This window comes from Brachycentrus maculatus, unplaced genomic scaffold, assembly GCF_059751285.1.
Source record: "Brachycentrus maculatus isolate JH-2025_06_01 unplaced genomic scaffold, ASM5975128v1 h1tg000004l, whole genome shotgun sequence".
NCBI classification, from domain to species: domain Eukaryota; kingdom Metazoa; phylum Arthropoda; class Insecta; order Trichoptera; family Brachycentridae; genus Brachycentrus; species Brachycentrus maculatus.
In genome coordinates this window covers 2,197,847-2,212,582 of record NW_028280759.1, presented here as the reverse complement: position 1 = coordinate 2,212,582, position 14,736 = coordinate 2,197,847, and the positions used below count along the sequence as shown (strand labels likewise).

Here is a 14,736-nt window from a genome sequence, read left to right as displayed (position 1 = left end):
TAGCATTTCTGACATAATTCTTAAGGTCTAATTTCACTACATAAATGCCTCCACCTTAAGGGTTCGGGGTTGAATTAATATTGCAAAAATAATATAAAAAATAACACTCGCGTCTTTTATATGAATTACCATTCTAATTATCAACTTGTCATGCTGGATGTATTACTATGAAATGACTTTATTTTAATCTATGCTATTTACTATAAAGTGAATTATTAAATAATGATTTAGCCAAAACCTTTTTTACAAGGCGAAACTTGATTGGTACTATTATTAACCTCCTTGAAGAATGAATTGAATAATATCAATATAAAATTTTGCAAATCAAGCACATTTTTTATGAAATTTTGGTAAGGAAAATTTAAATGTTATCAACACAATTTTGAAAGTAAAATTATTAAAAAAATAAAAATACATGTATAAAAGATATAATAGATTAATAACTTAATATAATATGCTTTGATTTTCGTATAATATTTTTTTAATTACATATTTCTGTGTTTTTACACATTGGAAATAGAATCCAACACCCAATTCTTCTTATAAAATCTCATACATATTATGTTTAGTCGGAATATAAAGCAAACTTCAGGTACCATTTAAAAATGTGCCGATTTTTTCCCGATCTTTTAAAATAATCAATATCCTTCCCGACTTCTGCTTATTAAGAGTAATATGGCAGTTTTATTTTACATTTAAAATTTATCGATTAATAAATTGTGACTATGCAATATGTCAACCCTAAAACTTAAATCTATATTTAAATACAAACATAACTTTAATAATAAATTTAATTCATTGATGAACCGTTTCTTTTGACTTTTGAACTGTGATAAAAAAGGAAATAATAATGGTTTTTCAATTTTAAAATATTTTGAATGGTATAAAAATATAAATTTCCTGCAATAATGTGTAATTTAATTTGTTATTTTATTTATTTCCATTATTGTCCGTTTAGTACTATATATTTAACATACACACTATACAATATCAAAATTTGAGCTTTTCTTCAGTTTAAAAACAGATCTCTATATAAATCTAACGATCTTTCCTAAATCTAAATACATAAGATTAATTTGATTGGAGAAGATATTGTTTAAGAAAACAGTTTGTGACATTGATCACAGATTAAAGATAATAACATAAATAACATCGACAATAAACTCTACACATATTTTATAAAATACAAACTACTGCTATGAGACATTGAGAATATTTTTAATATGGAAGTACTTAATTCATAATATATATTGCTTAATGATTTTACTGTTCATAATAAACGGAGACATCTAAGTTGAAACTACGGATTTAACAAAATCAAAGGCACGATTGAGATTTTTACGGTCTCGGACTACTTGTATTAAACACAAAATCAATGTTAATAATGAAAATTCATAAGATTTATTTTGAGATCAACACACCCGATAGACATTGAAATAAGGATTTGATACATATAAATTACGTATATATTCCATAACTATTTAAAACCTTATAATATTTTGTTGTGAATGAAAAAATTAACATTTAAAAATAAGGCACAATGAATAGGTACATTAAATATTTATTTATAATCTTATTCATTATCGTTATTTAAGAAATTTGCCGATTAAAAAAGGCAACGTATATATTTTAAGGATCGGGCATATTATGTAAGATCTTAGATCAAAAGATAACAAAACAAAACAAATACTTGGCGTCACTAAACAGGTGTACAAAGAAAATTTCACATAAAAATCACAATGAAAAGCGATTACAATTTACACATATATACGTAATTTTCATTAAATATCGGCCAGGAAAAAAAGATAAATAAATAGCAATAAATAAATAATCATACTAATATCAAAACAATAATGAAAGGCGTGATAATTTTCCAATTTGACAGATAACTTATACAATAGAATAAAGATCTAACCATGCGTCAAATGACATAATCTTGAATCAGCGAATAGAACAGCAGTACACCATATGAAATATTGTAGAGGTAAGTACGGGCACACATTCATTGAAAATCTCGTGAAATGAAACGTTGAGCTCCAATTTTTGGCACATGAGTCCTGAGCGCTGATAGTTTAATTATGAAAATAATGTTTTAAAATTGATGAGGGTAGGTTACAGGGGGCGAGAATCCGGTGAATCTATTTTGTTGATTAGAATTTTCAATTTTTTTAGAAAGTCAATCTTTTAAGAGCATTACTGAATACTGCCAAGAGAAGGCCAAGAGTGTGCTAAAAACTAAATTAGACATTTTAAAAGAGTACTTTAAGTGGGAGCATTTTCTTATTCATATATTTATTATAGAAGTATAAATCGTATCAATTTACGATATTGTATTCATATATTAAGGCACTGTTTTACAGTCTCTTGAACTAAAAACTAAACAATAACTATGAGCTAAAATATTTTCCCGAGAATTTCATATTTTTAAACAAAGATTCATAGTTTTAGTATCCAAAATAATCGTGATATGACGTGTGATATAATTAACAATTTTTTAAATTTTGTTGATCCAACATAAACAATGATCTATTAAAAAAAACGTGATGATTGATAAATGACACTTTCGTGTGTGTTACAAAAAAGATTTGATTTATTTCTCGTAAAATTATGAATTATTCGAGTGAGATAAAACTAAAAAGCTAGCTTCTAACGTCACTACGCATATCTAATAATGTCAATATTTTTTGTATTTGAAGTACGTATGTATGTAAGTAATTACAATAAAATAAATAACATCTAAATTTATTCTTATTGCCTTTTCAATTAATGATATATTTACCAATTATTTATATAAAAACAAAGATATAATGATCAACAACGATATTTTAATTTTACACGATTCGATGGAAAACAAGAACGACTGAAGCGACACGCTTTTAAAGCAATGTACGCTCTGACCCGAGATTCGTGTCTAGTAATTATTAAGTCCTCGGAAGGTGGAATCCTCTGCTAGTGGTCTTGTAGTTCCACGAAGGTGATATCATAGAGTTCCTCGTCAACGCTGGGAACTTGTCTTACTTCTAGCAAGAAGAGGTCTTCGTTGCAGTAATATGTCAGCATGTCGTCATCAATTTTGGCCGTAATCCTGAAAATAGTTCCAAAATTAGAAACTCGTTTAATGGTTAGGTAATAATAATTGTATTTATTACAATACATAATTATGAAATCGAAATTATTTTCGATTTTATTGTCTCAGTAGAATTTAAAGAATTTCTTCGTGGGTCAAGTAAATTTCCCAAGAAGGCAATTGTGGTAATGAAAACCTTGTTTTGATGAAATTTTGCATGATTATTCAGTTATAGGGATTAAGGGTTCCATATTCCATTGTCAATTAGTACCTGGGGTTAGTATTTAAAGTAAGTAATATCCTGAAAGTGATATTTTGTTTTATTTTTTTATTGTGATTTTTATTCCCATGTGTGTATGTGCTGCAGCCAATATATTGAGTATTTTCATTTGTCCAAGTGTTATGTTTGTATAAAAATGCCTTTGCGCATTTTTTATTTGAATATTATTGTTAAAAAAGCTAATGGATATTAGTCTAAAAGTGAATTCCACTTACCCCTTCTTGTTTTTGCGATAAAGGTTATTAATGGCCGAAGTTGAAATTTTGTACTTATTCTCAATCTGCAAAATAAGGAAAACAGAATATTACAAATCTTTGCCACAAATGAACTTTAGTTACGTCGTATAATACTTCGTAAAAAATGATTTCTGTCTTTCTTAATTTCGGCTTAGATTTGAAAAGAAGTACCATTCGAGATTTCGACATGAGAACGGCAGGGGCCGTCGAATGGCGGAATCTCGATTGCATGTGATGACGAGATGAGACCCCACAGGGTGGGTCAGATGATCGTAACGTTGTTAATTGACAAACATGCTGTTATTGTTATGTAAGCACCACATTGTTATATAGCAGTTCTAGACAAATCCAAACCAAATTTCCGGGTAACACACCAACACAATTCTAACTCGTGGCTGATTTGTATCTTACACTTTTCTCAGATTAGATTTGTTATAACACTAGGTAGTATTATATTATAAACAATAACTTATCTCAATGAAACGCAAGATAAAACCATTAAGCCAGGAATCGATTCGAATAATGTAAACTTTTCCTGTTGTAATGGAAATTTAAAATTTACATCAGCTCATCACGAATAATTATTTATTATTGTTAGGTTCACCGTATTAAGTTCTGTTAGGAATTATGCTCTCAGCGAGAGTATCAAAAACTGATTGTAAATATGTTTTTGTTGTGAAATAAAATTCTATGATTCCAAGAGTATCTTAAACAAATAAAGACCAGTAACATTGTTGGACCACATTTTCTTCCCAAGTTTAAGAAGCTAACCACTGATAATTCAGAATATAATATTGCGAGGGAAAATATTTAAACTTACATCATCAAGTATATCGATCAAAATAAAAATGAAATTTAAAATTGAATGAATATTTCTTAATTTGTTGACAGTTAAAAAAAATGTATAGAACACAATAGAGAGGGAAATATTTTCGTGAACGATTGAATTTCATTCGATTTCGGTTATGAATATTTCATACAGTCAACTAGGGTTCGTACTAACTTTTAAATTAAGATTTACTTAGTAAATACCACTATTTCTTAAAATCTTTTGTGACACGTGTTTCAAAGCATTCCGCATCACTTTCAAACACCGTGTAGGTGTAAGAAATAGTAGTATTTACTAAATAAAACCAAAATTAAAAATGGATAGATTTTACCACAAAGTGATTGCCGAATCAATTATTGAAATTATTAATAACTATTCGATTACTAAGGGAAACATGTTTTGTTGGCAGGGTAAAAATACCGCATAAAAAAGACTTTGGGATCTGGAAAAACGTGAGAGGTTTAGGTTCGTGGCGATGTTTGGCACCTGTGGAAAGCGTATGGTGAAGACACGATTTAGTTACTATTACTTACTGCGTGCAACAACCCTTGCGTGGTGGGCGGAGCCACGTGCAGAGGGGTATAGACGTCCTCCGAGTCCTGCCGGACGTACAGCATCACCCGTTCTGTAAGAGGAGGAGAGCAAGGCCGAGAGCGTTTCACTACCGGCGCAAATACGTCCGGACCGTCCAGCAACGAGTGGTCCTTCTTGTCGCTGCAAAGCAAAATGGCGGACGTCATACAGCTGATTGGGGGCGATTTTTCTGATGGGTAATTGCTAAAATAATGGAGAAATGGCAATGTAAACGGGTGAAATAACAACATCGATTAAAATACTGAGCACATAATAAAAAATAATTGGCTTTACAATAATTAAGAGGTATAATTTCGTATCTGGGCTCTAACGGTAAAGAACTACCAATTAGATATTGGTTATTATGAGTGGGGTATTGGAAAGGACTTCCAATACCTCACTCATAGGTATTGGAAAGGAAATTTTTCCATATGTATAATATAATATAACACGAATAAAACAATTATGTACGAACAAATTTATATACATAAGGAAGCACCGTCCTCAATCAAGTTGACTAGTGTTCAAAGATTAAAAAGATGGCATGAAAGAAATTTTAATAACATCATTTTGAGAGTGTCTAAATACTTATTCACAAATCTGGATTATCTCCAATTAAGAGTTTTTTGCATTATTTTTTGACATCTCAACATAGATGATCTTCATCTATGTTGAGGTATCAAAAAATAATACAAAATAAATTATATGATTGTGGAGTCCCCACCAAAACGTTACAATTCGATTATAAACGATTTTAAGTATCAGGAATTCTAGCTGGAAAAATTGTATCGTTGAGGTGCTATTTAACCCTTCACTGCATAGTGTATCAAATTTGTTACATACCCAAAAGTTAGTGTTAAAAGGTCCTTTAAAAATATAAGCAACCATTTTTTGTTGTTATTGATTAGATACATTCATAACTCAAGTATATAGTTCATAATTTAGCCAAAAGATGCGCTATGAACGCCAAAATAATGATTTCATATTGCGTTAATACAGGATTGGACCCGTTTTGTCGCAACGTTGATTAAGATCTCGATAGAATACAGTAAACAGAACAGATTTGCATTTAAAAGATTTCTTGTGCAATATTGGAAATGTAACTTTTTGGTGAGGACCTCCACAATTTTTAGACATCTAGATATAAAGATGCCATAAGGCCACTGCAAACGTGTTGACAGAAAAGACCAAGGTCAAGACCAGAATTCAATGAAAAGATGAAGTGAAATATGAGATGGGTGGAAGAAAAAAAGTGCATTTACCCTTCGCCATACCTTGGCGCGTCAGGCGGGAAATGGTTGTGGAACTTGAGGGTCGGCGTGGCGGGCTTGGCGGCGTGCAGCAGGAAAGGCGAGGCGCCCTTCATGGCGTGCGTGTCGCCTGACAGCGAGCCGTCGTCGTGCCCGTAGAAGCCCTGCAGGTCCATGCCGGCCATCTTGTCGAGGTCCTCCGCGGGCGTGAACAGCACGGGCGGCTTGCCCAGGTCGGACATGGTGTAGAACTCGCTCCTCTCCACCACTGGGTGGTACAGCTCGTCCAGCTTCTTCCTGCCCGTCGCGGTCATTTTTCTTTTCGCCGCGCGTCTCTCCTCGTCTCGAGTCTTGCGCTCCGCACCCTGAAAATAGTAAAACATCAAAAATTAAACCCAGAAATATAATAACTCATGTTTTAAATGTTAAATCAAACACTGATTATTTGTGTCTACTAAGTTGTATTTCATTGTTAAAAAACACTTAATAAGTTTTGTAACAATTGTTTCGTCTAGTTATGGCATTTTCAAACAAATGTGAAAATTAAATGGACTGAGGTCCTTGTATAGCTATACAATTGAAAAAAATCACAACATTTATTTAAATGTGTTTTTTTATGAATACAATAAAATACAACTCGGTAGATTCAAAAACTCAATGTTCGATTCAAGATTCAATATATAAATTAAAATGGAGTTCAACAAATTAAACGCCAAATCTTTAAATAAATAACAACTCGTTTATATATATTTTTTAATTTTTAAAGGATCTTAAAATAATTCAAAGGTATTAAAAGTTTAACCGAATGGCACATACGAAAACAGCTAGTCTAGATAACACATATTACCAATATGGATTGCATATATAATAGCAATCCATTAAAACAATTAAAACAAATGATGCATATGTTTTTAAAAATTGTTACATTGAATTTGGTATTTTTCATTTTATTTAAGGAATAACACAAAAGCTTCTACTTTTTGAGGCTTGTTTGCAGGTACGATAGTAAGGATAAGTAAGGCAAATATGTATATAAGTATGAAAAATACATCGCAAACACCCAGACCAATTGAAAATAAATATTTCTTAAATTTATTTTACAATTGGCGGGAATTGGCTGGGTCTTGTACAAGTGTTTTATTTTTGTATATTTTTTTTTTCTATAAATCTAATGCGAAATTGATGAATAATAACTTTGCCAAGTAGCAGTTGTTTTTATTGCTCATTATTATTAACAAAACTAAACAAACAATTATTGTCACTTTGATCCGTCTAAAACTCAACCCGGAACATATAAGATAAATTAATTAACAGCTTTACCATAGAGATGTACTAATATACTTCTAATCTGTACAAAAATGTTGATGTTACTCATAAAAAGGGTTAATTTTATTACTTACCTTATCGCAGAAGACTTTTATTTGGCAGTATCCTCTGTGAAAAACAGTGGGGTCTCTCGGGTCTTCAAATGTGTCTATTTGTAAATGCAGTGGCAAACCCTGAAAAAAGAGATTTGATTACAGATAAAGAAGTCTAATGAAAGCATACGCAATATTTCACTCAGTCTCAGTGTGAGGTAAATTTAGAGGATGTTAATAGGGGAGATTTTCTCATGTGTATGGAATGAGTAGGCACAAGTAATAATATCATAAATTAAGGTTATTGTTTTTCTGAAGTACGCTTCGTTGCATTTATTTCGAGGGTGAAGTTTTTGATTACAGAACCGTGTCGGTGAGGTTCTCTAGATCGTTGGTTTTCAAAGTATATATAAGGTTTTCAGAAAATTGTAAGGGGAATACCACATTTCTCTTCAAAATATTTAATGTCCTCACGAGCGCACAAAATTATATCAGAAAAACAAATTTAGAACCAGATCAACTTATTTCTTTAACAGAGGTAATCATGCCAGATTTTTCCGAAATTAGTCTACAAATTCAATTATATTGTTTTATTATTTATCTTGTAAATTATCGATTGCACGTACATGTGTTGTTTCATTTAAAATAAATAAAAACACTTTAAATTTAAGTTTTACTTTGTAAATACCATTATTTAAAAAAAATCTAATGTGACGCGTGTTTTGATACATTCCGTAACATTTTCAAACACCGTATCTTATTTTCAAACATCGGCGCTTGAAAATGATCTGAGTCACATGAGATTTTAAGAAATAGTGGTATATACCATGTAAATTAAAAATGGATACATCTTACCGCGAAGTGACTGCCAAATACATCAATAAAAATTGAATAGAAACAACTAGATTTTCTAAATTTTTTCCGTTCATTTATTTACATTTTATGATCATTGTCGTCATAAGCGTACGCGGTCAAAAAAGTTTGGAGATCTCTGGTGTAGATAAATATTGTTAAAGATGCATGTGACAATCCGTAGAAATTTAAATGAAAATTACCATCGAATTCGATTAGTGTAATCGTCGATGAGCGTCGCACGCGAGATAAGCATTAGATAATAAATTTAACTTAAGATTTCTCGAGATTAAGATAACATTTAAGCATAATTAACATTATGAACAATTCTTACCTTGACTCCTTTCTGGCTACTGAAGTCTGTACTGAGGCACTGTACGGCTATGTTTATCTGAAAATAAAATATAAAAGCGTTAATAATTATCATTATTGTCGTGTTGACTCCGTATAACACAATGTAAATCATGGGAGAATCGTAATTTATAATTGCCGTTAAATTCGATGTTGTTCGTATCCAAAGTTAGCTAAAACACTTTTATCATGCTTTCAATACTTCAATTTCATACTATTTCTGTGAGCCAAAACGGCTCATTATTAGAAATACCGTAAAGTGGGTTTACATTGCACCAAAATACTGCATTTTTTCAAAAAATTGTCTATTCAGATCAGGTTTTTTACTTTTTCTGAGGTTTCAACTATCGCAATGTAATAACACATATACCTGTAACATGTCTGATACGTTTTTAAATTTTTATCTATTTTGCCTGTATTTTTTTTTATATTTATATTTTGGTGCAAAGTATCCCGGGGTAAAGTACAACTTTGCACCATGATATTTTCTCTACACTTTTCGTACTAGAATCCAAATTTATGCAAAGTAAAGGCTATCCTACAAGTTTTGTTGCACCTTATGAAGGGTTTTGGCTCACAGTTCACTAAATGCAGATTATAATATTGTATAATTATGGAAAAATAAGACACTTGATAGAATTTTTTTTTTTTAAATATTGAAAAATCTAACAAAAATGTTTTTTTTTTCAATACTGAAGGTTTAAAGTTATATAAAATAAAAGGTGGATATTAAAACATATCGTACTATATAGGTAATAGGAATCAAAATTAAATTAGGTCTAAATATGGTCAAGTTCCGGGACGGTAAAGAAACCTCTTTTGGATTGCATTTTCGGTTCTTTTATGGAACCCGCTACATCCTTCCAAGAATATTGAAGAAAGTCATCCTTCATCGGCCACTTCCACGTTTTGAGACTCTCCTGCATGGATTTAACAGCTCTGTCTTTCTTTATTTCCAAAATCTGTCCCGGAAAATTTTCTCCTTCATAATGAAATACGACATATTTTCCCACCTTCTTTTTTACTGGTCCTAATGAAACGGAAGAACAAATACGATAACTGGTTTCAGTCATCGTTTTTGTTCTTCTCCCTCTTCCTCAAAGCTTCCGTGTCAACTATAATCAGTTAATGCTAGATATGCTGGAAGTTTCGATGTGGAAGGTGGGATCATTGATGTAGTTGGTTCAGGTAGCATTTGTGTCTCGTCAACGTTCATTTCGACATTTGGATTGTGAGCAATGCCCTAACCTGGTTCTATCGGTTTTGTTTTCCTGCGTTTTAAGACTGAATTCTTTGGGTTGAATCTGTTTTCTTCCAAAAACTGTTGAAAACTCTGGCGCACGTCATCGTCATACGCTTTTAATGGCAACCGATTAAGCAACTGACTAGTTTTAGCAACAGTCAAGGTTTTATGTCTTTGCAAAAATGATCTTATCCATTTAGAGCCTGGTACGTTGTTCTTTAATATTCGTACTCTTCTGCCAAATCTATCCAAATAGGCTATTAGAATGTAGCGAATGTTAAAAACACTCACTGGGAAACCGTACTCACTCATGTCTACTATGCAGTTTACGAAGGATTGCTCTTCGCACTTGTCACATATCGGAGGTTTTCCCACAGGTTTTGTGTGCTGACCTTTGAGCTTATAGTTAATCGTCCTTCTGGGGATTTTGAAAATTTCTTCAGCCTTTCTTTGACTGATTGTACCATTTCGAATGACCTCCACACACTGCTCCACTCTCTTCGGTGTAAAATTGCAGTATCGTCTGGCATAAGGCCGCTGTTTGTGTGTTCTTGACATTTTTGAAAAAAATATACCATCAGGAATTAAGTAAGTACACAAAACCAATAGATATTTAGCAAACATGTCAAGTTGTATTATCCGTTTTAAGACTTTTCATCAAATTAATTAACTATGGCCTTTTGTGGATACTTTGCACTTGGTGCAATGTTACCCCAAATGTGGCCAATACAAGTCAGTTCTTAAAAAAATATTATTTTTACATAAACTTGACAACGTAACTAAAAAATACAGTATTTGAGAAAAGCAGGGCCTATCTACCTATGATTTAGAGACCACTCACTTGTTGTAACTAGTTTCAGTATACTGATTCCACTGGATTTTTTCGGACACAATTTTCAGACAGAAAACTTTCTTTACGTTCGGACAGGAAAAACGCATTGAAGCAATAGCGACCGACTGTTACTTCTGTAAACTAAAAAGTAGATTGAAGTGCCATCTATCAGAAACAATAGAAAGTAGAATGAAAAATGACATGTATCAGAGATGACCAGCTCTACAATTTCTTTACAGAAGGTGGTGCAAAGTATCACCCATGGTGCAAAGTATACCCACTTTACGGTAGGTATCAAATTGTGGTAGAGTGGGTTCGAAACGAGAAACTCTGACTCGAGAGTCCGCGACACTAACCACGGGACCACAACCCGATAATATTAAATATAAAAATACGACACTTGTATAAAACCACTTTTAAGTTTATTAATGTAAATACGACTAATTTCGAGCACATCTGTAGTTCTTGAAACTAGTCGTGTTTAGATTATTAAACTCGAAAGTGGTATAATACAATTTATTTTTTATATTTAAATCATCATGATATTCCTCAATGCTATATTGATTAATTAAAAAATAATGTGTTTTTTTTATATTTCAAATATCAAAATTTTGAATTTCATTTATTTCTTAGATATATAAAAGTAAGGCCTCTATGAAAATGACACATTTACAAGATTTTTAAAGGTGCGACTTTATTCAAGAAAATAAATATTAATATTCTCATAAAACTTCCATTATAGTTAGTAAAATATATTTTACATAGAGCTTTGATGACAAACTTGATAGAATCTCAACACGATACTAGAATAATTCTAGCTATTTTACAAAAACTCTTTTTATAAAATAGCTAAACACAAAACATTCTCGTCGCGGGGTCTTAGGAGTTGTCGTTAGATCTGTCCGAGATACCGGTTCGTTAGTGATTTGTAACCAAAACAGTCTACGTTACAAAACTGAATATTTTATTACAAACATTTCAAATATTCCCCAACGTCTGAAGGGACGGTAAATATTGTGACAAATTACACGTTTGCTTTAATTTAATTAAGGAAATTATACACGGGCCGAGGCACTCAATTACACCTTGGAACTTCGGTGTGTGATTTTATCTTTCCTTTTATTTACTTAATTCCAAATTGTGGGGATTGAGCTTCCCGCATTTTTATTACCAGTGGATCACTTGGCTCGAACCGATAGTTTGGAAATTATGCAATAAAGCCGAATTGGACGACGAACATTTATACGTGATGCTTTCAAAGTAACGATAGTTAATTTTGGACTGAATCGTCAAATCGATTGAAAAAATACAGTATCATGAAACAATTTGTCAGGTACCTATACAAATCTTAATGAATCGTGTAGATTTCGAGAAAAAAGTATTTATTTATATATAGTATTAAGTTATATTATTTTATACTCCGCTTCAGAGAAAGTTAATGAACTATTTGTGAGGCGGAAACGCGTCTGGCGTAATGATGGCAGTTTGCGAAGGACTCTGCAATTTTCTCAAAGATGACATTGAAATGACTCGTAATGGTACGTTTTAAAAAATGCAAAGAGCCATCGCGGGCGGTGCTGCCGGCGGCCGCGCGCCGCTGAAGGAAATTGCGCAGATCAGACAAGTAATTGCGGGTAGTGACGCCTAGGATAATCGGCTACCGAGACTCTCCGTCCAGAAGTGATTCAGGAGTGAAATTACACTTATCACGGATGTGCGACGGTCTTCGGGGAAGCAATAATAGCCACGAGGGTAAACACCGGGCCGCGTACGTTTCCCCGCTCCGCAATCAAAGGCGCTACTGACAAGTCAATAAGACCAGGAGTGAATTACTGCATTTTTATACAAGCTTCGGATAAAGCTTAAAGCTTCCATATTACAGTACTTACATCTCCGGTTAAAACGAATCCTGTAATCTCCCGTGCCATACAAAGTATAAAAAATTCACGAAAAGGCGTTTACTTTGCTCGATTTCACAAGTACGAGTGGGTAATTTGTTGCGCGTATCGAATCGGCGGATTCGAGTTGTCCCATTTGGGGCAAGCGGCAACATTAGGTACGGTCGAACTTAATCGGATTAAGATTATAAATTATAAATTTAACTGTGAAACGATAACACAAATATAGGAGTAATCCCCGGAATTGAATTCATCGCTCTAACGGAAAGCAGTATCGACGAAATGAGAATCAATTAAAATAAATTTCCATAATGCGAGCAGTCTTTTTATCTTGTTCTATCGCGTGTTAGTCTCGATAGCTACTAAACACTATTATTAGGCGAGTACGAGTACTGCGTCTAATCAATTTTACTCTTTTTTCTCCGCGTTGGAAATTTCACAACCCAAAGAATTCTTAACAAGGCGGTTAATCTCAATGTTTGTATCTTGTCTAAGTGGTCGCATCCGGTTGTTCGGAGGCAAGGAACACCTCATTACAAAACATCGCGCACATTTTACTGCGGGCACACTAATCGAGTAACTTACCCGCAAATTAATACGGCATCATAATAATTGTTCCCGAGGAATGAAGGGAGAACTGTGTAATGCAATCTCATCAAAATTCAGGCGAATATTTTTGTAAATTGTACGAGCTAACTACCATTAATTTCGCATTAGCTTTTCCAACTTTGAAGTCCTAAAGTGCGACTTTTAACATTTTATATCAGCATTTTTCATTGTTAGTTTTATAAAAACCGTATTAAAATGACCGGAGATATAATTATTGATTAAAAAAGACAATTAACTACTGTTCAATATCGTAATGCATATTATTGTTCGTAAAGTGTTTTTTTTTTATTCAATAATTTTAATACAATTTCACAACAATTATGAGACAGCAGATGTTCTAAAAATTGCACAAATTACACGTCTGCATTTTACACATAATACAAAGTATTGCAAATTGGCCAAGAAATTAGACGTAATAAAAGCGCATTAAAGCTTATTGCCTGAAGCAATGGATTTAGTTGAGGGCAGCTGATGGGAATTTAGACTTTTAAATTTATATTATTTTTTGACATCTCATCAAAGATGAAGAAGAATATAAAAGTCTGGGCATTTACGGGGCTGACGACCGTCATAGGCTAGTTTAAGTGATCACTTTACACACGTGTAATATTCACCAATTCTACCCATTCTATTCAATTCTATCTTTGATGCGATGTCAAAAAATAATATGAAAATAACTCCTGTAATTGGAGATAATCCAGATTTTGTGAACAAGTATTTAGACACACTCAAAATGTTTTAAATTTATAATAAGACTTAAAATATAATTAATAAAAATAGTTTACGTACCTTTGCAGAGCTTTCAAGTGGATTCCAATAAACGGCTATAGCATTATGTGCCACTTCTTCTATACACCCTACAAGTCCCACACTGTTTTTCGTATCTGAAAACAAAGACACAAATTAATCACTATTGCATCAAATCAAAAAATTGGTTCAAGGAACAAATTTATTCGGTCAATTTTTCATTTCTGATTGATAATTCGTATCGAATCGAAACAAAACCTGCCAATTATCATTCTGAAACTTGAGGTGTCAAAATACAATAGTACTTTTACTTAATGTAGTAAAGAGTCGTGATATCAACAATTGCCAGACATTGCTCTTACGCGACCTTTGACATGAGCGATGGAGTCTTTGATACTATGTTATTAATTATACGGCTAGTGCATTATGTAATCTTTATTGAATAATATTAATAATATTAATGGATACAACTTGCTAGTGTTACTTAGAAATATGTTTCGGTGGATTTAAAAATGATTGAGTTACGTAAATAAATGATTTACGCCTATCGAAACGTTACTAAGTAAAGGCGATGCATCGCTTCGCTTTATCGGGGAGGTTTTTAATCATTT

At 32.5% G+C, this 14,736-nt stretch overlaps 1 protein-coding gene across 6 annotated transcripts in view; it reads right to left on the bottom strand.

The window, feature by feature from the left end:
• Positions 1 to 2,402: 2,402 nt before the first annotated feature.
• Positions 2,403 to 14,736, bottom strand: part of LOC148313922 (protein grainyhead-like) — a 416,627-nt gene continuing 404,293 nt past the window's right edge. For 2 of the 6 annotated variants that reach the window (XM_088276669.1, XM_088276879.1), the window contains 7 exons: positions 14,168 to 14,262; positions 8,780 to 8,836; positions 7,636 to 7,734; positions 6,248 to 6,600; positions 4,946 to 5,189; positions 3,563 to 3,627; positions 2,403 to 3,085 (listed from right to left, as the gene is read on the bottom strand). In XM_088276669.1, coding sequence (XP_088132795.1) covers positions 2,950 to 3,085; positions 3,563 to 3,627; positions 4,946 to 5,189; positions 6,248 to 6,600; positions 7,636 to 7,734; positions 8,780 to 8,836; positions 14,168 to 14,262 — 1,049 coding nt within the window. In that variant the 3' untranslated portion in view covers positions 2,403 to 2,949. The remainder of the gene's footprint in view (positions 3,086 to 3,562; positions 3,628 to 4,945; positions 5,190 to 6,247; positions 6,601 to 7,635; positions 7,735 to 8,779; positions 8,837 to 14,167; positions 14,263 to 14,736) is intronic. The other 4 variants (XM_088276756.1, XM_088276716.1, XM_088276809.1 and 1 more) reach the window with 4 other exon arrangements.